The 26,348-nt window shown below is 41.5% G+C and overlaps 1 protein-coding gene across 1 annotated transcript in view; it reads right to left on the bottom strand.

Moving 5' to 3' along the window:
* The window catches only part of sema3aa (sema domain, immunoglobulin domain (Ig), short basic domain, secreted, (semaphorin) 3Aa), a 73,541-nt gene that overhangs the window by 16,649 nt on the left and 30,544 nt on the right, over positions 1-26,348 (bottom strand). Inside the window, exons 4-11 of the mRNA XM_061715191.1 lie at positions 18,793-18,912; positions 17,345-17,435; positions 17,128-17,247; positions 9,774-9,916; positions 9,570-9,684; positions 8,118-8,187; positions 3,337-3,481; positions 3,027-3,246 (exon numbers count right to left, since the gene is read on the bottom strand). Coding sequence (XP_061571175.1) covers positions 3,027-3,246; positions 3,337-3,481; positions 8,118-8,187; positions 9,570-9,684; positions 9,774-9,916; positions 17,128-17,247; positions 17,345-17,435; positions 18,793-18,912 — 1,024 coding nt within the window. The remainder of the gene's footprint in view (positions 1-3,026; positions 3,247-3,336; positions 3,482-8,117; positions 8,188-9,569; positions 9,685-9,773; positions 9,917-17,127; positions 17,248-17,344; positions 17,436-18,792; positions 18,913-26,348) is intronic.

The raw sequence follows: 26,348 nt of genomic DNA, 5'->3' as shown, positions 1-26,348 counted from the left end.
TGGTCTTGGTCTTGATACTCTCTGGTCTTGGTATCGGCAGTACTGGAGTTGAGGGGAGATGGGGGGGGCGGGGTGGGGTGGCGGCATCCCCCCCTGAAATAAAAACGGTCCAAATCATCCCCCCTGTAAAACTTCCATCCCCCCTTTCCATCCCTTATGTCATTTCATCAATGAATGTGGTTTTACTGCTATTTCAACATTTAGAGTCATCACCAGAAAAATAACACCAGAAAAATTACTTTTTTGACAATTTTCACCTGTTTCAAGTAAATTTACACTTGAAATAAGTAGAAAAATCTGCCAGTGGGACAAGATTTATCTTCTCATTACAAGCAAATAAAACTTATTCCACTGGCAGATTTTTCTATTTATTTCAAGTGAAAATCTACTTGAAACAGGTGAAAATTGTTGTTTTTTCCAGAGTCTTGTTTTAAGTGTAATGAGATTTTTTTTACTAAAATGAGACATTTTAACTAGAAATAAGACACATATTCTTGTTAAGATTTTGAGTTTTTGCAGTGATCCATGTTACTTATCCTGTGAAGGACAGAGTCATATTGATAAGTTCAGAAAAGTGTTTTTTATTGTTGTGTTTTGATGTATTTGATGTAAGCCCAGTGGATATTTAAAGCTTATAGAAGGCTGCATTTAACTGCTGCTATGTCATTCCTGCAGTATTTCTGCAGGTGTTTTGGTCAGTGCTATTATTTGTAATATATTATATTATTTGTAATCAGCACAAACGATCTGTCACCATATGACAAAATCCACCATCCCCCCTGATTTTTTTTTACAACTCGAGTACTGGATATCGGTATCGGTTTAGGTGGTCTTGACTAGAAGTCTAATGGTGCTTTTCCATTAGTACCTACTCAGCCCGACGCTTTTAAATTACGGGCCGAGGCGGGTGGAGGCATGCCGAGTAGATACTTTTTCTGTATCTACTCTGCCGAGGTTCTAATTGGCTGAGTCGGCTGTATCTGACGTCATCACACTACACGTCACCGATCGGTCGGGGGGCCGTCAGACGTTTGAATCAGGAAGCGGGAATCAGTGCAAGAGCGGCTTGCGGCTTCGTCATTTTATTCCACCAGCAACGGCAGCAGAAGTCTGTTTGGTGATCCAACTCTGAGGGTCAGATGTTCATAAACCTGGTGCTGAGGAGAGAATTAAAAAAGGATCTAGACGGGCGATGAGGAACGACCAGATCTACCAGGAGCTTTGTCACTTCTCAGCCGCTTGCGGTTACCAGCTGATTTCTCAGCAGCGCCAACACAAACAAACAAAAAGAAAAGCGTTGCCGCTTGAAGCTTCTCTCACTCTCATTTTTTAACTTGATATCAAACACAAGCCACAGACCCAGCAGCACATCTATCATCTCCTCCAGGTTCTACATCTTTAGTGTTGTTGTCTTCTTCGTTTAGATTACACAATCAAATACGTCACAGAAGCTTTGCTCCAACCTCCTACTTCTGATCTGGGTGTCTAAGAACAAACGAGGACGAGTCGAGTCGAGCTGAGTAGGTACTAGTATAAAAGTGCCATAATTGTTGAATTCTGAAGGTTTCTGATTGGTTCCTTCTAAAAACATCTTCACTTGTGCATTTCTCTTTTGCCACAATCAAAAACAAACTGTAAGTAATATGAGGGTTTGTGTGCACGTGGAGGCTATTTTAATTATTTATTGGTTTTAATCAGCTATTTGTTTTATTATGTGTTGTGTGAAAGTGTTGTATATACTATAGTATTTATCTGTTTGTTTTTTAGCACTGACTGATGGCACTTTTCATTTTGTTGTTATATAACAATAACTAAATAAAGATCTAATCTAATATAATCTTAAGTCAAGTGGATCTCCATTGATCCAAATGTTAAAATTTCCAACTTTGAAGCAGAAACAGGTGCATCTAGGGTCGTATCTATAGCTAGATGTTCATTGTAATGTTCCTTATCAATTAACATGACATTAACCCAGAAATGATGAGCAACAGCTGCACGACAATCTATCGTGTTTCAGATGTTGTTTCAGCAGAAACGAGGACAAATCCACAGATCTGATCAGAATGAAGGCATTATTGGCATCAGCTGAACTTTCTAGCAGCCAGGCTTGTTATTTGCACACATTTTCCCAGATGTGGCTTAACTGGAGTTGGGTGGAGTCAGCTGCTGCCAATATGGGTGATGTCACAGACTGAGTTTCCATGCAATCAATAACCCCTTTAAAACCGGAATTTGCTCATATTCCGGTTTTTAAAAACTTGAATATGAGCCTTGGGTTACTCCTTTTCTAACCCGAATATTCGGTCATGTAAACGCCTAACGGGATTTCCCCATCAAAAGGAACATGGATTTGTTTCCTGCACATGTTCTTTTCACAAGGAATCTTGGTCTTTTGAGTCCAGGAAGTTCTTATAAACACGGAGAAACGCAAGACCAGGAGGAGACTAATCACTTCATAAATGTAATGAAACGGTAGAAAGTACCGGGATAGCCAGATTTACAAAAAGGTGAGCGAAAAGTTGCGTGAAGCAGCATTTGTAGAACCCCAGACCAGATAAAGCACCGCTGGAAGACGCTGAAAGAGGCGAACTACAGGGACGAGAAACAAAACGACTTCTACTGGGCTGTTCATTATCCGCCGTGCTGCTGTTATTGTTGATGTTTTGGATTTGGATACAGGAAGAAGAAGTGGAAATGACGGGAATTGCATCATGACGTTCTCCGTCCGTCGCTGGTTTGATCCAGATATCCCAAATGATTATTACCATGTAAACAGGGATAACCCTGTTTGCTCACGCATGGAAACACATTATTCCGAGTGTTTCAGTAACTGGAATATTGACCTAACCCCAATTTTGACTGCATGTAAACGTAGTCACAGAGGGCAGATCCAGTGACCTTGATGTGATTTCTAAAGGTTCTGGACACTTTTGGTTGAAATGCATCTTAATTTTTCCTTGATTCAAGCCCCCGGTGTTGCATATCTAAGTCCTGCAGTCGGACCTGGCGTGAGGAGCGTACAGTACCTGTGCCGATGAACATGACGTCGTACTGGCCGTCCTCCGCCTCCACCCGGTCCACCACCAGCTGGGAGAACTGGTAGTCCACGTCCGTCCGCACCATGATGGGCCGCCCGCCGATGGGGTGCACCGGGTTGAACATGGCGGGGTGACCCCGGGCGAAGGTGATCACGTCGTCCGGGAGGTCCTTGGTGGAGTCAAAGCCTCCAAACGTCTTACTGGGGCACTGGGTTTGAGGGTGGAGGAGGCGGAGTTCAGATGAGATGGTTCTGCTTGTGATTTTAAGATATTTGGGTAATTTAATGTCGGGACTCACCGTGCCGGGTCGGGGGTAGGGCACCCGGCCCTGGAAGGGCACCCACTGGTAGTTGGGTCCGTCTCGGTGGGCGTACGGCCCCAGGAACACCCTCCTGATGTCGGCCATGTTGTACATACACACCGCCGAGCCTTTGAAGATGTTACTGCAGACAGAAGAGGAAACAAGGATTTAGGGGACGATGGGAAGGAGGAGAACGACAACGAGAGACAACAGCGACAAACACGAGGAATTTCAGCCTGAAGTTGAAAACAGAAGAAATCCGAACGGGTCACAAAACGAAAAGAAAATCGTGAAAATATTGAAATACAAAAATAAAAAAAAATTATGAATTATTTTTCAAACAAAATCAAGATGCACAAAAGTCAACAGAAAGACAACAAAGGTTAAACGTTTTTCAAAAGTGGGGAAAAAAGTTTCAGAAAATAAAACTAAAATACATAATTGTATAAAGAAATCTATGAAAAAATAAAGATATTCATTGTAGTTACACTTAATAATATCTCTCTCTCTCTCTCTCTCTAAAAAAATATTTAAATTTACTTAAAAGGTTTATATAGATTTATATATATAAAAAAGGTCTTATTTAAATTATTAAAAAAAAAATATATATATATATATATATAATATATATATATATATATATATATATAAATATTCATATATATAAATATATATATATATATATTATGTTGTTTATAATACATTTATTCAGTTTACAGTACACTTGTTCAGTTTCATTTTTACTGTATTTTTTATTTTTCATACTTATAATTTATGTTTATCGTTTATTTAGTCTGTTATCTTATATATAAGATATAAGACTATCTTATCATATATACATACACACACACACACATATACACGTACATACATACACACATATATGTGTATATATATATATATATATATATATGTATACATTTTTATCCTTCTACTGCGTTAACAGAGATAGCAGCAACGGAGGGATCAGGAGTCTGTGAAATAGTGAAATCCCGACTAAATTGGACTACCTGACCTCGGAGCGGCGGGGCTCCGTTATTTAAGAGCAGGGATGACAGATTGGAACTCCTCTCTGATTGCTTGCAGCCTCCTGAGAACAGACAGGAATGTGGGCACGCCACCAACAAACCGACCGGGAGACCTGCTTCATTTGAAATCCCGTCCAGGATTTTTTTGCGAGTCTGCGGTCGGCGCCCAGATGGACAGATTTAGCTGTCACTCGTCCAGATTCAAGCAAGCAAGGTTGAACGATTCCACCTCCGCGTAAATGTGGAAGTTAAAGACAAACTCTTCATGGAGTCAGTCTCTAACGTCTGCAAGACGCAAAACACTTCAATGTCCTTTGTGTTTCTGACTGTGGTGGAAGTTGTATCGGCCTAATTAGGGACGTGGCTGACATTCACACACTTTCTGCTCGCCAAGGCGCGGAAGATGAATGGATTAGCATTTGAAAATGTTAATTATAGAGAAATTCAATTAACTCTCGGGGGCAAGAAAAGACACTCCGGTATCTGTGCTTGGGAAGAAGAGGGTGACTGCAGATGCAGACTCGGAGGCTAGAGGCGAGTCCACCTCCAGGAAAAACACACACACACTGGTTCCCTGCGCCTCATTAAGCAGCGATATTAAAAGCGGGTCCGTCTGAATCCTGCGCTCTATTCATCTCTGAAAACCGGCCACTTAGAAAACCAATTAAACCACTCTAATTCCTCAGTGCCCCGTAATTGAATTTTAAGTGCAGCATGTGTGCGGATGCGTAGGTGGATGCCCCCGCCGACGCACGCCAACCTCGTGTGGGCCCGGCCATGCGAGTGTTGGCTTCGCTTCGGCGTGTCTTATCGTTAGCTGTGATTGATGGTGAAGTGTTTGTCCTCTTTACAAAGCAGCACTGGACACAAAGCCATCGCCATCGCCTTCCCGAATGCATATCCAGCCTCCTCGTGACGAGTGCCACCATCTGCACCATCTCAGCTCACTTATCTGCCCTTCTCCATGACTGGACGGGGCCACGCTAGGGTTGCCAACCGTCCCTTGAAAAACGGAATCGTCCCGTATTCATAAACTAATGTACGCGTCCCGTATGGAGCTGAAAAGGGACGCACTTTGTCCCGTAGAGGGAATGTGCATGACGTCACAGATGCGACTTTACAGCGGGTTTGCACCCGGCAGAAAGACTGAGTGGCAGCGTAAACTTTCAGTTTGAGCAACTGGAAAACATCTAAAATGGGAAAGAGCTGATTTTGGATCGACTGTACTCATAGATTTAGCAAGAAATCTGATTTATCGTTTTACAGACTGCCGAAAAAATAAGCTTAAGAGAGACAAATGGATCACTGCAATTCTCAGAAACAACTGGATTCCAGACACCGAAACGTGGATTTGTGGTTCCCATTTTGTATCAGGTAATGTTGGATTTTTGGGTAGCTAAAGTTAAACCGTCAAATCATAAAGTTCGGTGTCCTCATCGCTTTAATTTCTACAACAGATCCTGTCTTGAAGTAGGACTAAGCGTCAAGACTTTTGTAAGAAGAAATTAAGTACATATAAATATCAGGAAACTGGATTCATGGCCAAATATTAATGTCCATGGACCACTGGTTCTTGGTAACTGTACCAAATATTAATGTCCATGGACCACTGGTTCTTGGTAACTGTACCAAATATTAATGTCCATGGACCACTGGTTCTTGGTAACTGTACCAAATATTAATGTCCATGGACCACTGGTTCTTGGGGTAACTGTACGGGTCACTGTCAAGTCCAACTGACACTAATTTAAGCCGATAATCGTCTGTTATCCCGTCTTCTCCACTAGTTGCAGCCATTTTTGCCACTCAGTGAGAGTAAGGGTGCTGGTCCAGTCAATGCATACCTTCTATTTATAAACTAAAGTACGCGTCCCGCATTGAGCTGAAAAGAGACGCACTTTGTCCCGTGTTACTGTGAAAGTCAAAAAATTGTTCGAAAATGCCAATGGAAAAGGGCATTGAGCTGTTGAGTTCATAAGTTGTGTTTTTCTGTTTCACTACAACTGTAGTCTACAGTCATGGCCTTTGAGGCACAAATATGTTTACAAAGTTTTCTACAGACTTTCTGTTTGCACGTTTGTAATTGCACTAAAAATGTGCACTATTACAGGATGGATGTTCTGCTTTCTTTCTATTGTTTTATATTAATATATACAATTTTAAGTTAAGCAGGACAGGTTTCTGTTTAAGAAAGATACTTATTTTATTCAGTTCATTTTGTTATTTTGTATTAAAGTGAATTGCTAGATAATAATTTACCCACTAACTCTTTGCACTATTCTGCACAACTGTACATAATATAATTGCACTGGACTTTTTACCAACTACCTCCCCGCAATCATGTAAATACTTCAACACTCAAAATACTATACTGTAAATCATATAGTCACATCTCATCTGTTCATAATACAGTATTATCATTCATTCATATCTGACGTGCACTTTATAACAATAGTTATTTATTAATATGCACTATGTAAACTGCATATATATATATATATATATATATATATATATATATATATATATATATATATATATATATGTATGTGTGTGTGTGTGTGTGTGTGTGTGTGTGTGTGTGTGTGTGTATGTGTATATACTGTACATTGTATTTTTTTTCACCGCATAATTTACAAAATAATTACAAAATGAAAAGGCTGTTTACTCTAATAGTCCAACAAAAATCTCTCCCGTACAAAATTACAAAAGATTAAAAAAATGCAGCGCATGTTATCCAAATGTGTTAAAAAATAACATATTTGGATAAAACAGGGCACTGTTTCACACTAAATTACATATTTTTATCACATAAATAAGTCTATTCACGAAAGGAACCTTTCTATGGCGGATGTAACTAAAATAAAAACAAGTTGTTTTCAGTAGGAATCATTTTCCGGTGGCACTTTAGTTTCTACTAACCGATAAATTATGCCGTTGACTTCAGGTTAGATGCTAACTGCATTGGGTTGCCCTGTACTTTTGACATGTGCAATGACAATAAAGTTGAATCTAATCTAATTAGTTTTCCATGTGTTCATGGCATTCAAAAATATGCATCTAATTCAATTCAGGTTCGAGTCAAATAGTTAAAAAATCGTTTCACTCACAAAAAAAGGGGCTAAAAAAATTCACCACGCCAGGAAGGGTGAAGGCCATCGGGTTGGCCGGCCCTGAAGTTCAGGTGTCCCTTATTTATTTTTCAGGGAGTTGGCAACCCTGGGCCACGCCCCGAACCTTTTCCATGACCAGAGCGACGGTCAGGGGAGGGAATATCGTGTTTCTCCCGCTCCCTCCTGCCCCCGTAATGTGATTTCCCCACAAGCCTGCCAAGAGGTTTCATTGAGATGGGGGACAGGTAGCGGCGGGACCGGAGGAATCGGATAAAAGCCGTCCCTTGGCCGTTTCCACTGGACAGGAACCGTTAGGACACCTCTAAGTGGATTACAGGAGCGCTGTCTGGGAATTTACGGGGGCCACGCTCGGCCGCTCGCTCGCTCGCGCTGCTGCGTCGCTTAAGACGCTCGGGGAAACTCTATTTAAAAAGATTGGATGAGGGATGTGAAAAGAATCCGCTCCTGAAAGGAGATATACAGTAAGGCGTGGGGGAATTTTTCCAGATACAACGTGGAAATAACTTGGAAATGCCGTACATCATCCTCCTCCTGGTCGCCTAGCAACAGAGCAACAAAACAAACGTGATCCGACCAACATCTGTCACGCTACTTGGCCGTGGCGGTCGGGTCGTACCTGGATGTGGTGAAGACGGCGTAGATGACCGGGTTCTTCGGGTCCTTGGAGCTCATCAGATACACGTCCTCTGGAAAGGAAATGCAAGAATCAGAATCAGAAAGAAGTTTATTGCCAAGTAGTTTAACGCACACAAGGAATTTGTTGTGGTGATTTGGTGCAATACAAAAGAACAAATTTTAACACTATTAAAAGTCTTGGCCAATATCCCTCAAATGTGTCTAAAAGGGTGTAACAAGAAAAACTTCACTCCAATACTCCATGCCTGGCTTTTTTTATGACGGTGTTTTTTGCCTGAGAAAAACGCGTTCTTTTCCCCCTTTCCTGTCAATCATCGCCCCGCTCCTCCTCCCAAATTCCCCGTAATTGATGTCAAGACACCCAACTAAACACAAAAAATCAAGAAAAATGTGTTTTTCATGTCACAATCCCTTTAAAGCGAGAAAAAGCTAGCGTGAGAAATTTTTAGTTAAGTTTCATACCCAGAGCCACACCTTCCTAAACGCAGAACACGTGCTGTGCGTACGGCCTCCTCTTCCAACAGGGGCCACATTTTGCGCGAGGGGACACATTTGCACGGTAACGCATGTGCACTACCGTGAGGCGGAGGAGGGAAAAGAGAGCTCTAATCTGACCGCACAACTATTCAACATCTGACCAATCAGAGGGGTTGCAGCCAGGCTCTTGCAGAGCTGCAGAAGGTTAGATTTCAACATGTTGTTCAAAAGACATCACGAATCAGGAGCAAGAGAGGATGAAAGGGCAAAACACGAGGAAACTCGCGCTTCATTTGAAGGTGGAGATGTTATTGAAATAAAAAGTTGTGGCACAAACACCTAAGGTGCCACTCATTAGATAGGAATCTTTGTCTAGACTGGAGAATTGTGTTTTTCTAGGGGTCCTAATGAACATTTATTGAACGCCTTGTTAACGCCCTCTGCATTCATCTCTGTTGAAACAGAGTGGTCACATGACCAGTTGGTCATATATAAGCTATAATTTCCAGCCAATATTTAACATATTGGCTATAGTTCTATATCAATTTATGTTGTTAAGAAGTTTAACTATTTTTAAGGAGATGAACGTGGGTCTGTAAAAGGCACACGTGCGTGTTTAGTTCTGATTTCAGACCTGCTTTGAGGCTTTTTGAGGTGGACTCGGATTTGTTTATTTGAGTTTTTTATTTAATATTTATTTATTTCAGGCTGATTTAAAAAAATGTTTTGACTCATACAGTCAAACTACTTTATCTATACATACCGTACATTTGTTATTATTGATAAAGGTTGTCAAGTTAAATGGCATGATGTTATACGGTCATTTTGTACCAATGATACATTTGGGATGGGGAGAGGTGTGAGGGTGTGAGGCGGGGGGGCTCCAAATAACATGTCGCTTATGGCCCCAATTCATAGCTTCTGCAGAACAAGCAAAAACAAAAGACGGACTTACGAAGTTCATCGAAGTGCGTGTCGATGCCGTTGACCCCGGGGACCGAACACATGAGCCGGGCCTTCAGGAAGGTGGTCCACTTGTTGACGAGGCTGCGGTGGCCGCCCATGTCGTTCTGCAACAGCAGCAACACAAGCGGGTGAGTTCACCTCCACCTGCACCCCTGGGTGGGGGGGGTGGTGCTGCGGGTGGGCGGGGCGTTACCTTACACAGCTGGCCTATCCGGGCGATGGTGGCCTTGCCGGCGTGCTCGCCGTCCATGGCGTTCTCCTTGAAGAACAGGAAGATCTTGTCGTCTTCGGGGTTGTCGCTCTCGGGGATCAGGTTCACACCGACGAACCGCGGATCTGAGGGGGGAGGAATAAAACTGATGAGCTGCAGGAGACACGCTTCACACACTTTCCTGTCTAAAACCATTAATCGCTCACTTATTTTATCGATTAGTCGACTAATCTAACAAGTAATTGGACGATTATTCTAACTATTATTTTGTTGTTTGATTATTAAACAAAGGGTAAGATAGGTCGCGCACATCCAATATCTCAACAGGTGCTGGTCTCAAAACATACAGGACTGTCTCAGAACAATTAGAATATTGTGATAAAGTCCTTTATTTTCTGTAATGCAAAAATGTCATACATTCTGGATTCATTACAAATCAACTGAAATATTGCAAGCCTTTTATTATTTTAATATTGCTGATCATGGCTTACAGTTTAAGAAAACTCAAATATCTTATCTCAAAAAATTAGAATATTCTGGGAATCTTAATCTTAAACTGTAAGCCATAATCAGCAATATTAAAATAATAAAAGGCTTGCAATATTTCAGTTGATTCGAATGAATCCAGAATGTATGATATTTTTGTTTTTTTAATTGCATTACAGAAGATAAAGAACTTTATCACAATATTCAAATTTTCTGAGACAGTCCTGTAGATGCAGGAAAAAACAAGAGAGGAGACCGCACACTTTTTCTCCCTGGTGCAGATTTATTTAGCACATCAAACGTAATGTTTCAAGCAAAATGTGCTCGAAACATTACGACGTTTGATGTGCTAAATAAATCTGCACTAGGGAGCAAAAGTGTGCGGTCTCCTCTCTTGGTGTTCGATTATTAAAAACCAGAATGCATCAAATAAATATAAAAAAATGTTAATAATATAGTTTATTAAACACAGTTTTGCACAGCAAAATAAAAATATACAATACAATTATACAAAATATTGCCAGCCTGTTTTGTACTGTGTACAAAATGAGTAAAGATTGGGAAAAAACTGAAAGGCATGTTATCCAAATGTGTTAAAAAATAACATATTTGGATAAAACAGGGCACTGTTTCACACTAAATTACATATTTTTATCACATAAAAAAGTCTAATCACGTTTTCGGTAGGAATCATTTTCCGGTGGCACTTTAGTTTCTACTAAACGATAAAAAAAAGTTTTTCATGCCGGTAAACAGAGTTATGACCAGAAAAGATCAAATTTAGGAGTTGATGCAAACCGCAATTTGATCATGTGACGTTCGTTTTTCAATTATTTTGCGTATTATATTTCATAGTTATTATTGTCCCGCCCACAAGAGACAAAGGCTTCCGCTTCCGCTTTAGATGCTCCAACATGCTGGTGCTCTGGTATCAACTCCAAAAGGTGTTTGGGACTAAATTTAGAATATTCACATACTTTTGAGGACTCAGCGGTGTTTTTGGGGCTTCATGCAGGACTTTGCTGTGAGGAGTCTCCATTCTCCAAAGTCTGAACTGTTAGTTTTGGGTGACCCATGTGTGTGTGGAGACTGGTCAACGATATTTTGAAGCTACAGGCCTCGTTCCTTTCTCTAAAACCTCAGACAAACCACATCGTTTATGTGCATTGTTCTTTACAACGTAAGAACAATGCAGGACTTTTACGCTTGGCCAGCGCTCTCAAGGTCTTGCCACGGCTTCTCAACGGAGGTCTGGAATTTGACCGGGCCATCCCTGGATCCCAAAACCTTGAATCAGAATCAGGTTTATTGGCCAAGTCAGGTCAAACAAGACAGGGAATTTGACTCCGGTTATTTTCCGTTTATTACCGGTTATTATTGACTCTTTTTGTTTTTGGAGATCACAGATGTAGATGCATGACCCAACTCCTACCAAGCTCTGACGTCACTCCCCAGAACGCTGATGACTGCAGAAACACATGCACAAACAGAAAGTCCAATTGTTGCCTTAATCCGATATTGAAGTTATAACAGCCGTGTTTACACCTTAGTCGGGCTGTAGTGGAACCAAACTGAAGCTTTGAGAGATGGAGCTTTTAGTCCCAGATAATGCGTCCTAATCAGAGTTATTCCAGCATGTATAACAACCCATTTTCCTCGTGAAAACACCTTGAAAACACTTTGGTCTCATCTGTCCGTCGGAGATCGTTCCAGAAGTTTTGTGCTTTGTTTAGCTTCAGTTTTGTGAATGTTTTGTTACAGTTGTGCTTTTACGCACCATGATTTTAAGCTGGTCAGTCAGAAGTGCAGGGTTTGAGGTTGTAGGTATTGAATTTGGGGGGGTTTTCTGACAACTGCGAGGACCTTGGGGTGAACAATCCGGGACACTTTTGTCTTGAATTCTCTCCACTTGTGAATAATCTCTCTCACTTCAGAATATTAAACATCATATTGTACTGAGATGCTTTTATGACTCTTTTCAGACTGACGTGAAGCAACAGCTGCTCCTCTATGACCATTACTAATGTCTTTTCCCCGTAGCATTGTGTTAACACACGCCTAAATACTCCCAACCCACGAATAGTCAAAATGTTTTTTTTTCTTTTTTCTTTGATCCAGTGAGACTGAAACAGAGTAAAAGATCACAGCATGCCATTTCTTTCTCTTTCTAGTTTTTCTTTGAAATATTTTCCTTTTTTTTCCAGTAGTGCTGCATATTTGCACTTAATTATTATGTCCACTTTTATAGAGGCGTGCACACTTCATCATCTGGCTGAGTTACGCTGATAAATCCTATAGAGGCAGGGAGGAGGGAACTTAATCTTTTTTATTTACAGGACTGTCTCAGAAAATTAGAATATTGTGTTAAAGTCCTTTATTTTCTGTAATGCAAAAATGTCATACATTCTGGATTCATTACAAATCAACTGAAATATTGCAAGCCTTTTATTATTTTAATATTGCTGATCATGGCTTACAGCTTAAGAAAACTCAAATATCCTATCTCAAAAAATTAGAATATTCTGGGAATCTTAATCTTAAACTGTAAACCATAATCAGCAATATTAAAATAATAAAAGGCTTGCAATATTTCAGTTGATTTGTAATGAATCCAGAATGTATGACTTTTTTGTTTTTTTAATTGCATTACAGAAAATAAAGAACTTTATCACAATATACTCATTTTCTGAGACTGTCCTGTATAGTATATTATAAATAATGTTTTTTTAGATAAATAATGATGATGTGTCCTGGTTTGTCTGAGGTTGAACTTGCCAAACACTCTGATACACTTTAATCAGATGATTATAAAGGTTAAAAACACAAGTTTAAATGACGGGCTGCTAACTTCCTCACATTGACTTGTACGAAGTCACAAAATCAAACCAGAATGTAACGTTTCAATCCGACGTGTGTCCTGATGACAACCTCCTCACAGCCGTTTGACACCTCTGGCTGGGGGGAAACCGAGCCGCGTCTAAGGCGTCTAAGGGTTAGCCGCGCAGCAACAAGCCGGGCCGTGTTACAGCTCCGCGGCCGGCGAGGATATGGAGAAGCTGTGAAAGAGCAGAGCGCGGCCAAAGTGGGGGGCAGATTTATAAGAGCGGTGCGGGCGCGAGGCCTCGGCCATGAATCACGCCAACCCCACACAGGCTGCGTTAGGCGAATACGAGCCGTTAGGACGACGTTTCATTTACCGCATCTAAATCCAGTCCAGCATCAAAAGGCAACCTGATCTCACAAAAATCCGTGAAATGCCCACGACCTCTTACCAATATTCTTCGTGGTGGTGCCACGGAAATTGGTAAAATCCGTGTGAGAACCACGGATATTTTACCTATGCAAGGTCAATTGGATCCGTTGTCGTGATACAGTATATACACGGATTTTGAAGTTCAATGGACGTTGTTTAATATTATTATTTTTGTTTCTAAAATGTTACAGTATTTAGTGGTACACTGCAAAAACTCAAAATCTTACCAGGAATATTTGTCTTATTTCTAGTTAAAATGTCTCATTTTTAGTCAAAAAATCTCATTACACTTAAAACAAGAGTCATTACCAGAAAAATAACTTGTTCTTTGACAATTTTCACCTGTTTCAAGTACAAGCAAAAAAAGAGATTTTTTTTGACTAAAAATGAGACATTTTAACTAGAAATAAGACTAATATGTTTGCAGTGTATTTTTCATCACCACTTGGTTGATTATTTATTATTACATTATTATTATTATTTATATATTATTATTTATTATAGTGTTGCCGCACAAGTTACTGTTTGTTACTGTCAGTTTGTAAAAGCATGTTTTTAACGCTGTTTTAACAGTGTTTTATTGATGTTTTAATGATGTTTTAACAGTATTTTGACGGCGAGTATTTAACCGTGTTTTCTAACTTTTTGTTTGCTGTTTCCATGACGACGGAGGTGGCGTAACTGATGTGAATTTATCACAACCCGCAACCGTTTCATACTTCTAACCAATTGGTTGCCTTAACCTAACCAGACCTTAACCAGAGCGTCGTCCAAACACAACATATCATTCTTAATGGCTTTTGAACCAGGGAGTGAATACGGGCGATATTTTAATTCATTATTTTAACCTATTTCTCTCATTTCTTCAACCTTTTGACAAATAGGGAATTCCCTCTGGGTGTTCTCCTCTACGTCATAGAGTGACAGGTCGGGATCCTGAACGTCAATCACACCACTCCCTCACACGGAGCGTGCTCACACGGTATTTTTACCACTTTCCGTGGCACCACCATGAAAAATATTGGTAAGAGGTCGTGTGCATTTCACGGATTTTTGTGAGATCAGGTTGCAAAGGGAGAACAGATGTGTAAATAAAAACCAAATCAAACCATTAAAAACTGCAACTTCCCCCTAAATCCCCCCTGAATAACGTGCCATTACGGATTCATTCAGGTTCCTCTCTTGTTACTCTGGAGTAGCATGTAACCTCCTTGATAAAAGCTCAAAGGGAGACCCCCCACCCCAACCCCACCCCAGTAATCCAGGCAATTACAATCCCCTCTTTGTGATGGATTCTCCGGGCTGAAAGGCTGCAATCCCCGGCGTATTTGTTTGAACAAGGTGAAAGATCGATGGGGATTAGCCCCTCCAAGAAAGGCCTCGCCCCGTTTAAACGGCTCTTATTAATATGTCATAGCAATCAGCGCCGTGGAGACCATTGTCTGGGGTTTCTGACGGTGCTGGGGGGGAGAGGGATCCTGGGGGGAATCTGACTCCACTACAGGAAAACAGCTGAGAGGGGATTAGTTCTGTGGGAAACGAGGGTGGGGGTTCAAACCCTTTGTGGCCCTCTAAGTCCTGGACGGTGCCGAGAGACGGCCGGACGAGAGCGAGCCGTGGAGGACTCTAATCTCAACCAACACCCACGGATCTGGAGAGATCTGATGTCTGATGGATGCAAACGGAGGGAAGTGGTCGCAGAAAATTTTAAAGTCTGCCGAGGAGCTAAATGATGTCTTCTCTGCATAATGGTCCGTGACAGCGGTGCAATGGCTGGCGTTTACGCTGAAAAATTATGTGCAAATAGACTGCAACTATTCCAAGTTTGACTCTCCGGGAGCAAAGCTGGCTGGAGACGAGTCATAGCTGGTTGACTTTCAGCCTCTGAAGTTGAAAATAGAAGAAATCTGAACAGATTTCAAAACTAAAAGAAAATTGTGGAAATATTCAAATACGAAAATAAAAAAAAATAAATGATCATGTCACCAGACAGACAAAAAAGTTTAATAAAAACAGGGAAAAAAAGTGGAAAAAAAATGTCTGAGAAAAAAGGTTTCAGAAAATAAAAATAAAATACATAATTGTACCAAAAAAACTTTGAAAATGTAAATACTCATGCTGGTTACACTTAAGAAATACTTTATTTAAAATGTTTATATAGATTCATATATTAAAAAATAAGGTCTTATTTTAATTAAATTAATTAAAATATAAAAGAATATATTGCATATATATATATATATATATATATATGTGTGCATGTATGGAATAAAATACTTTATTGTCAATATACATGGGTACAGGGAGATCAAAAGTATATATGTATACGTATATATGTATATATATATATATATATATATATATATATATATATATATATATACACACAGTAAGTACATACATATACACAAATATAAATATATGCACATATGCATGTACGTATACACACATATATATATATATATTGTGATGGTCGCAGACGCGCCCACACCACGGCAACCACCAACACAGTCTGCCTGTCGGTAACCCCTCCCCTTCACACTCATTCAGTTTGCTTTGTTTATTAGTTTAATTAACATTTAAGTTTACTTTTGCACATTATTAGTATTAGGATCTGCACACATCACAACATGAACATCAAACAAATAAACACATGACACATAGTCTTTTGATTTCATACGTCATACAGACTTTATTTTAAGCACATGGTCACTCATTTGCTAGTGCACACATTTGTGTTGACTATGGGTTTGCTTTTGTTAATAATTTCTGTTTGTTTATTTATTTACCATGCCCGCTGTGGGGGTCCTGAGTCTGGCCAACTCGGCATCCCAGTGAGGTGTGCGTCAGCGACTGGTGTCCGGGCGGAAACGGCAAAGGAGGGGCAGAAAGGTTCCTCCTGCTTAAGACCTGCTCGGCATGATCCATCTGCTCTCCAGTCGTGGGGGGATTTAAGATTTTGTTGGGGTTTTGTTAAATTTAATCTAAGTTGGATAAGTTTGTGTATATATGTAAATATTAGTTGGAGTAGGTTATTTATGTAGAAATATATAGTTTGTCTTTTCCACAAGTTTTGTTCCTTTGTAAGCTTAATTGATTTCGTAATTATCCTGTAATTTATTTTGGTTTGGTCTGTTTGTATATAGGGCAGTTTCTTTGTCTCATTTGAGAGAAGAGAGGTTGAGAGTGTTTGGTTTTTATCTCCTGTCGTTTTAGTTTTGGTAAACTTTAAAAGGCCCTAAATCTTGTCATCTTTTGGAGTTTTGTGAAAGAAAATAAATTTAACTATTTTTGATAAACCTTTTTGAGTCTGCGTCCCTGTGTCGACTGCTGGGTCCCTCACAATATATATATACATACATACATATATATGTATATATATATATATATATGCCGCATATATATTTATATATATTTAAGTTTTTGTGTTTTGGGAAACTTTTTATCCGTAAATACAAAGATTTATGCCGCTCTGTAAATTGCATCCGGTGAAAATTTTCCCACAATTTCCTGTTTTTGTCTAGAACCCGACACAAACCCTCCTCGTCTCCGTGACGAGACCCCGGATCGTTTCCATGACGAAAACCCGGATCGTACCGTTGAGCCACCTGGAGTCGTGCTGCTCCGTCCGGATCGGGTGGTGATCCCCCAGCGTACGGAAGATGGCGAAGTCCCGGCCCATGAAGTCGGCGGACGTGCCGGAGTAAAGCTCCCCGTCTGCCGGAGAGAACAAGGAACAAACCACCGTTTTCATCGTGAACGTCGGCTTCATGGAACCCGTAAAACCCGTAAACTCAACTCAACTCCAACTCACCGATCAGCAGCGACGCTGAGAGCATCCTCGGGTCGTAGGGGCTTTTCCCCCGGCCGTTCTCAAACTGGGAGCCCAGGCGGAAGACGTTGTCCTGCGATGGAAAAGGGGGTCAGAGTTCAACAAGGGGCCAACAAAGGCCACATTAAACCCAGTAAAAGGTGCATTTATAGCCCGAGCTTCATGTTTCAATGTATTCTCATTACAAACTGCTATTTCGGGCAACGACGCAAAGCAAATCTGGCCTGACATGAGCAGTGAGTAATGCCTTTTCTTCCGCTGGCGTGTTCAGCTTTTGGCCGCGGGTCAACTAAAGTTTCTGGAGCAGCGAAACAGAATGATAAATAATAGGAAGCAAAGCAGGATTAGCCCCGACATCACCTCCCGAGCCTCTGAACGAAACACGAGCAACAACTGAACTGGCCGACTGAACGCATGCAGACAGACGGCCTGCAGAACCAACGCCGTGCACTGATTAACCTGCAGACGGGATGAAGATGATTGATTAAACCTCAGTGGAGGAGAGCGCTTGTTTAATATCCGACAGCTGTAATTGAACCCGGCGGTGACCCTTTTCTTTTCTTTTTTCCTCACTTCTTCACACAAAAGGCAGCTTTGATGGGAGGATAATGAACGGAGGGAACGGGTGCTGCTTCACTTCTGTCTACAGGTTTGACCAAGTTGAATTTAAGGCTTTTTAATACCATTTTCAAACAAAATTTAAGACCAAAATGACAAGTCACTTCCAGCGCTGAGGTCAAGGTTGCCAGATCTGGCTGACAGGTTCCAGCCCAAACATGACATAAAACGCACCGAAATAATGAAAAACCAGCCCAAATCAAACATTCTCTATGTTAAAACTATAAATTATTAAATGAGTAATACATTTCAAGCTTCACAAAACCACTAAATAGCCCAAAAAAAAGTTAAGGCTCAAAATCAAAGACTACAATTAAATTGAGTAGATTAAAGCAAATAAAATATCAGTGAGTTTATTGTGTAAGTTTCTACTTTTTTGTTAATAATTTCTCCTAAGTATTTTGTACAAACCAGGAAAAACAACCCAAATTTGACAAACCCGCCCAGTCCTATATTTTTCAGCCCAATTGGGCTGAAACCCGCCCAATCTGGCAACCCTGACTGAGGCGTTGTCAAGCAAACGCGTGTCCAACAACTGGTAAACAGATGTATTTCTCCTCTAAACGATTAAATAAACTTTTCCTTTTCAAAGTGTAAGAACACTTTTTAATCATGACTGGAAACATTCCATCCAAAATTAAGACCCTTAGATTGAGATTTAAGACAAATTAAGACATTTAAAAGGAAAAGGGAATTTAAGACTTTTTAAGGACCCGCGGCCGCCCTCTTCACTTGACCTTTGCACTCTCTTCCCCACATCAGTTTCCCTGTAAATCAGGTTTTTGCACAGATGTGACGGTCTGAACGGATACCTCGGCCCTCTTTCCCATTTCCAGGTAAGCACAGATGGGGTGGAAGGCTCCCGTGCCGCAGATGTACAGGTGGGTCTGGTTGTACGGCTGCAGGACCCGGATGAAGTTGGAGCACTCCTTCTGGAAGAAAGACAAGACACGGGACATCAAGCCTCCGTAATCCGGTTACTTCTGCACAATCAAACACACGGCCGGCAGAACGTTTGTGAATATGATTCCCATAGACTTGTAGTCCAAAAGACCAAGACTAGTTCAGCTCCACACTGAGACCAAAAAGAAACCTAGTAATTTCCTGATCCTGCATGATTGTAGACAGAGGTGTCTTCAGTATTCACATTCATTACTCAGGTAGAAGTATAGATACTAGAGTTTAAAAATACTCCTGTAGAAGTTGAAGTATCAACTTAAGTTTTTTACTCAAGTAAAAGTATAAAAGTACTGGTTTCAAAACTATTTAAAGTATAAAAGTAAAAGTAATGTAAGGGGAAAAAAGCCATTAAGGACAAAAGCCATTGAAAATGAATGAATCTTAGTATAATGCAAATATATTAAAGAACCATATATGTGTACTATTGAGCATTAACATGTGTTTCAGAGAGCAGCAGATATGATGACTAGTTACCTATAAGTATTGTAATGGTGCAAAAAGTCAAACTTCAGAGGCATGTTATCATTTATCCTAACCTTTATTGGAATGTACATCCAAGTTTAGTTGCAGGAATCTGAGGGAACGGATGTAAGAACAAAACTGGACAAGAACATCTGAAACAACCACAACCAAATTCACTCTATCCGGATGGAGCAATTTAACTGGATAGTTTTTTTTAAAGGCCGAAATGAAATAGAGTAACGAGGCTGTTTTTAAAATGTAAGGAGTAAAAAGTACAGATAATTGCGTGAAAATGTAAGGAGTAAAAGTAAAAACTTGTCTGAAAAATAATTACTCCAGTGAAGTATAGATAACCAAAATTTCTACTTAAGTAAGGTAATGAAGTATTTGTACTTCGTTACTTGACACCTCTGATTGTAGAACATCATCCTGGTTCTAGTTTCCATATGAGCTTGTTTTCAACTGCAGCACAATAACACAGAGAAGTGGATGATGATGTTGAACTCACTATAAATGTTTCCATCCATCAGCTGAGATCAGATATGTGTGGCGACTGCACTACCGCTATTTCTACACTATTGGAGGATTGACTCCAGTGCTTTTAAGGATTGACACGACTACTAACTAGTCCCAAAGTCCTCTAGCAGAATAACCAGCTCCAACACCCCCCTCCACCTCAGAAAATCATGAATAGTAAATGTTACTGATTTAAATTGGACTGAATTTGGAGATGAAACCTGAATTTTAAATATTAAAGATTGAAATTGTATTATTTACCATTATAGTAATCAGATTACATCGTATATCAGCATCACTGAAATGGACCTGATGCTTAATCAATCACAACGATATGCAAATATTATTCATATATTTATTCAAACAAGGCCGTTATAAACACAAAACTGTAATTAAATACAGACACATGCAGATGCACCAAAACATTAAATCAGATGCAAAATACAAATAGTTACAAAACTGTACATTAACAAGAGGAAGAACTGCTGATCACCAGATTCTGTCACCGAGACGAGACCAAAACCGTCTCCAGAACTACAAAACTAGATTCCACATCTTTGTTTATATCGTAATCCGAGCCGGCCTCGGAAAATATGAAAGTTTTCATGTGCAGTCGCTCTGTGTCATTAACTTTTATCCTTTACAAAAATAAAAGTTGACATTTTCAAATGGAGCAGAACGTGATTCATCTGAAGATATAAAATAATGGAAAGCAGGGAACAAACGTGGCCCGGAGAAGTTTAAAGAGGGGACTTTTCCACTTGGTTCGGAAACTTCAAGGAAAGCCCACCTGTAGGTGGAATCGGGCGCATCGCCACCGATCCTTTAACCGTGCACATGTTTGGATTTAACTGAGGGGTATTTGGGTTGGCTCTCCGCGACATGTTGATAGTCCCGCTGGTGCGAGACTGTTTATTAGAGCGCTAATCAGCAGGGCCGGCTAATGTGGGAGGGTTATTAGCAGCCCACGAGGAGCCGATTTGGGCGCATCTGTTTGAGAGATTAGGCCTCGGTTTGGCTAATTATAAATACAAACCCCAGAGCCACCTAACAAGTGGCTACGCAAGCCCTCGCAGCCCCACAAGACGTCCAAATTAGCCCTTTCAACACACATATCTGCGGATAATCTGATGCGCGCGGATGATGTGATGATGTCCTCTCCCCCGGGACAGGAATAGACGCAGGGCATCAGGTTGGTGTGATGACATTTTCCAGCGCAGCTGAAATTCACTCCGGGATCATGAACTGAAAACTTTTTCCAAAACACAGACTTTCCTTGTATTATTGAAAAGGGCAGACTACCCCGCCTCCTTCCCCTCCTCCTCCGCTGTAATCTGCTTAATGGGAAAGTTTGACATTTTGGGGAATAGGATGAACTCGTTTCTTGCAGAGAAGTCGGATGTGAAGTGTTTGGAACTGGCAGGCGATGGGGACGGCTGGCATGGCTCTTCCTCAGGGTTGTGGCTTCTTTTTTTTGTTTGTTTGGTTTGGATGCACGAGTTCTTGGCTGTATTAAAGCCCGGGTGCCACAGAAATGCACGAAACTCAGCAAGAAATAAAAGTGGAAGTGTGTTATGGGCTACGATTACATGCGAATGCAGTAAAATCTGAGTCTGCATTTGTTTTGGTGCCTTAAACTAACCGATTAGTCCCCCGAAACCCAAGAAAAAGGCTGAAAACTGCCCTGTCTGGCAACCCTCTCAGTTTAACTAATCAAACAGGTGAGAAAACTACAGCTGTGATTATTATCATATATCATGTTATCATGGAGAGTGATACTGGAGGACCAGGTTCAAGCAAAGATAAAAAAAACAAAACACTTTGGGCCCCCGAGCCCCTAATTGCTCCCCAGGCACCAGAATAAAGGCAGCCCACTGCTACTAGTCTGAATAGTGATGGTTTAAAAGCAGAAGACACATTTATTATCAGCAAAAAACAAAAGTGGAAGTGTGTTATGGGCTACGATTACATGTGAACACAGTAAAATCTGCATATGCCTTTGTTTTGGTGCCTTAAACTAAACAATTATTCCCCCAAACCCAAGAAAAAAGATGAAAACTGCACTGTCTGGCAACCCTCTGAGTTTAACTAATCAAACAGGTGAGAAAAAGTACAGCTTTGATTATTATCATATATCATGTTATCATGGGGAGTGGTACTTGCTTGGGTCTGGAGGACCCAGGTTCAAGCAAAGATAAAAAAAAACACTTTGGGCCCCTAATTGCTCCCCAGGCAACAGAATAAAGACAAATTTCGGTGTGTTTCCATGTATACTGACAAATAAAGATGTTAGTTAGTGAGACGTTATCTTGTCCTGACCGATGAAGTGAAAATGCAAACAATTTTCCATCATAATGGAAAAGATTTGTTGCAACAGTACACTATAAAAAATGATCCATGACACACTAGCATTTTAAATTTCAGGTTTAAGTCTAACCAAGACTGAGGATCTTGTGACTCAAATAACATTGTGCCTATTGGTTGTTGCTAAGAGAAGACCTTCATTGATATTAAATGTATTCGGTTCTGTCCACATCAGGGAGGTGGGCACCAAATTCAGCCAAGAACCCTCAGATTTTAGTAGCGGAGATGTTTGTGGAAACTTGAAATTGCTTTTAAAATCATTAAGTCGAACATAAAAGGACCAATAAAACTACTTCTTATGCATTTCTTAAAATCTGCATAAATGTGGTGGAGAAAGCATCTTGAACGATTGGACATGGAGTTTCCTTAACCCTTGTGCTGTCTTTGGGTCAAAATGACCCAATTCTTCTATCATTCTTTCCTCCTGCCATGCTCTCTCCTTCCTTCCTTCCTTCCTTCCTTCCTTCCTTCCTTCCTTCCTTCCTTCCTTCCTTCCTTCCTTCCTTCCTTCCTTCCTTCCTTCCTTCCTTCCTTCCTTCCTTCCTTCCTTCCTTCCTTCCTTCCTTCCTTCCTTCCTTCTTCCCTTCCTTCCTACTTTCCTCCTGGACTCTCTTTCCTTCTTCCCTTCCTCTTTCCTTCCTTCCTTATTTCCTCCTGCTCTCTCCTTCCTTCCTTCTTCCCTTCCTTCCTTCCTTCCTTCCTTCCTTCCTTCCTTCCTTCCTTCCTTCCTTCCTTCCTTCCTTCTTCCTTTCCTCCTTCCTTCCTTCCTTCCTTCCTTCCTTCCTTCCTTCCTTCCTTCCTTCCTTCCTTCCTTCTTCCCTTCCTTCCTACTTTCCTCCTGGACTCTCTTTCCTTCTTCCCTTCCTCTTTCCTTCCTTCCTTATTTCCTCCTGCTCTCTCCTTCCTTCCTTCCTTCCTTCCTTCCTTCCTTCCTTCCTTCCTTCCTTCCTTCCTTCCTTCCTTCCTTCCTTCCTTCCTTCCTTCCTTCCTTCCTTCCTTCCTTCCTTCCTTCCTTCCTTCCTTCCTTCCTTCCTTCTTCTCTTCCTCCTTCCTTGACCCAAAGACAGCACAAGGGTTAAATATTTAGTGAAATTTAATCAAATAAATCCACAGTAATGTTTAATAATGAAGAGATTTCTGGGTACTGGGACTAGATAGATGTATTAGCCTTGAGAAAACCAGCTTTTAGTGAGGCCGGGACCGTGTGATCATGTGATCCGAGTCCAGATTCAGCAACGTCAGCTGACCACGTTAATAAACTGAATGGCCAGGTTTTCTATTCATTTGGACATTTACAAAGATAACAATCCCAAGATTCCTTTGGGCCAGATTGATGGAGACTATACCCTGAAGTATAAAAACACCTCGGCTGATAATAGATGACATAAACGAGAAAACCAAACACGTTGGTAAGCGACCGTTGCAGGTGTTGGCAGGCCAGGTTTTTAGCGCTAACTCACCGCTCCCCCACTTTCCTCCTCCACGCCTGCTGATGATTGCTTCATATTTCATTAGAAGAGCTAAACGAGGTGTTGATCTAATGCCCCCCCTCCCCTAAATCTTAAAAAGTCTAATTTAAGCCTGTTTTTGTCGCACCCTTCAGCTACGAATGTTATCCCTTCATTCACAGGACTGCTGCCGGATCCGAAAGAGAGATCTTGAAAAAAAACACGATGTCTTGTGTTTGACCTCAAACCGTCACGTCAATAAATCTGCGCGACTTAATGGCTTTACCCTGTGTGTATCCTACCGTTGAACTGTGAGAACGCACGTCGCCCTCGCATCGTTCTCACACCCTTGTTATGAGCATTTCATCAGCTCCTCCGATGCCCCGCGGCGTCCGACTGCATGCGATTTTGCACGGCTGTCTCAGTCCGTGGTAGGTACTGTAGGCCTCACCTCGCGTCTGACAGGCGTTAGTAATGGTCAGGCAAGTGCAGCTGCCAACCCCCCCCACCCACGAGTGAAAAATGCTCCTTGATCGCAAACTATGTCATTACACGAGAACCAAAATACCCACGGAGGATGAATGAGTCATTACTGAATGAGATTAATCACTGCCTCCCCGTTGGAGGAATGGGGCGGACAGCTTTGATTGAGTTTGGAATAACACGAGTGTTTCCTGATTGAATCCAGAAAAAGCGTGCTGGAAACGTCGGATCGTTTTCGGATTATTAGGGCCGCGTTAGTGACAGCTGGGCAGCTAATCAGGAATGACTTCAGTCGGGGTCGAAAAACGAAGCTCCGTTTCATTATGCGAAGCCTGGATTCCCTGAATGAGATGCAACAACGCGGGCCGTGTTACGGCCGCTCGGCGAGGGGATGGTGATACAACCCCGAGGCATTTCCAGGGAGCGGGGCAGCTGTTGCGTCTGCTCTTGCAGCTTTGAATTGTGGGTTTTGGAGAAATGCACTTTGGGAGCCTTCGAATGCTTCGGTAATGTCCCAGTCAAGGCCTCTCGCTGCAGCTCTCACCGCCTCATTTTCAAAGGTAAACATTTTCGCAGCACGCACATTCCTCATCACGGCTTTTTTTCTTCCATTGTGTCTGATTCTGTGCTCTCTTATTCTCTCTCTTTCTCTCTCTTTCTCTGTGCGATGGAGTGAAGGTGAAGTTCGGCAACAAAGGCCGTTGTTGTTGAGCCGGACCCCCGGTGGAACCTCTGTGATTTAAAAGGATGTTTGTAATGCCGGATAATCCCAAAACTCGGCAACAGCGGCTCGCTCAGCCGTGAAATTGAGATCAGACACGAAGGGACGGGGACCGTTTCCAAACGGCAACAGAAGAGATAATAAATATCGTAACGCCGGCGTGCGTTCAGACAAAACCTGTAGCGGACGAGTCCCTGCAGAAGTGGACGCATCACAACAGATAAGGCGACCTCAAACGCTGCAACCCCCGCATAAAAATGCACAACATGATTCAAAAACTGGAGAGCCGAAGCGAATAACCTCTGCGTCATTGTCTTTGTGCCGGCGATGTCACTGGGGACGAGCCAGCGGCGGCGGGCGCAACGTGGCAAAGGTGAAATGGAACACGGCTTTTATCGGAGCTAATTTCCCACCTCTTCCATCCTATTGTCCCTCCGAAGCTGCTGCACAAAGATAAACATGTCTACCGGAGATGGCTCGTCCGTTTCGTTCGCTGAGCCTGACCCCGGCAACGATTTAAAAAGTTCCCGGGCCGAGGGCTCAGGGTTCAGAGGAAATCTTCAGGAATTAAGTGCTTCCTAATATCTTTAGTTAAAAGAAACTGTCAAGTTGCGAGGTAAGCTTTTCTCAGGAAGTCCAGGGAGCTGTTATTTTTACTTTTTGAAGTGAGGCCGTGTTTCTTTTTATTAGTTTATGGACGCTGAATGAAATGTCATCATAAACTTTGAATGAAGACACTGAACTTGTGAAAATCTGCATTCCGAACCATTTCAACACCACCGGCTGTGAAGCTCGGCAGTTCTGGTCAAGGAAAGCGGTCCATATTTACAGTAAGATGTCCATTAATGACAGCCATGGGGAGGAGGGCAGAGGGGGTGATCTGTATAACTCAGAATAGATTGGTATATTAAGCCTCAAGCCACGCCCCCCATGTTTCAGGGGAGTTTTTCCTTCCCACGGTCGCCTGGTGCTCGCTCTGAATTGGGGACTGTATCACTTTTATTGTATCAGTTCTGATACAACCAGTTGGTTTTCTTAGCTACCAGTTACAATTATTGCTATTTTTATTGGCTTTGTTTGATTCTGACTAATTGGGAACGACTTGAATTGTATTCCCAACGTGCCTGGAGAGGATTTTGTCAGGGTTTGACATTTCCCCCAGTTTGTGTTTTCAGTTCTGCTCCTCCTGTGTTCCATCTGCCCTGATTGTCCGCACCTGTGTCTCATTATCCCCTGGGTATATCTGGTCTTGTCTTTCCCTGCTCCATGTCGGTCCGTACTGTTTCCTTCCTCCATGTGTCCTGTCAGATTTTTGGTTTTTGCTCTCGTGTTTTGTTAATCCTGTTCTGCAGCGTTTTTGGTTCTTGTTTTTGTTAAATAAATCCTGCTTTTTTGCAACTCCTGCCTCCTGCTC

This window comes from Cololabis saira, chromosome 23 (genome assembly GCF_033807715.1).
Source record: "Cololabis saira isolate AMF1-May2022 chromosome 23, fColSai1.1, whole genome shotgun sequence".
NCBI lineage: Eukaryota > Metazoa > Chordata > Actinopteri > Beloniformes > Belonidae > Cololabis > Cololabis saira.
Note: the sequence above shows the minus strand (reverse complement) of the source record. Positions and strands in the feature narration are given on the sequence as shown.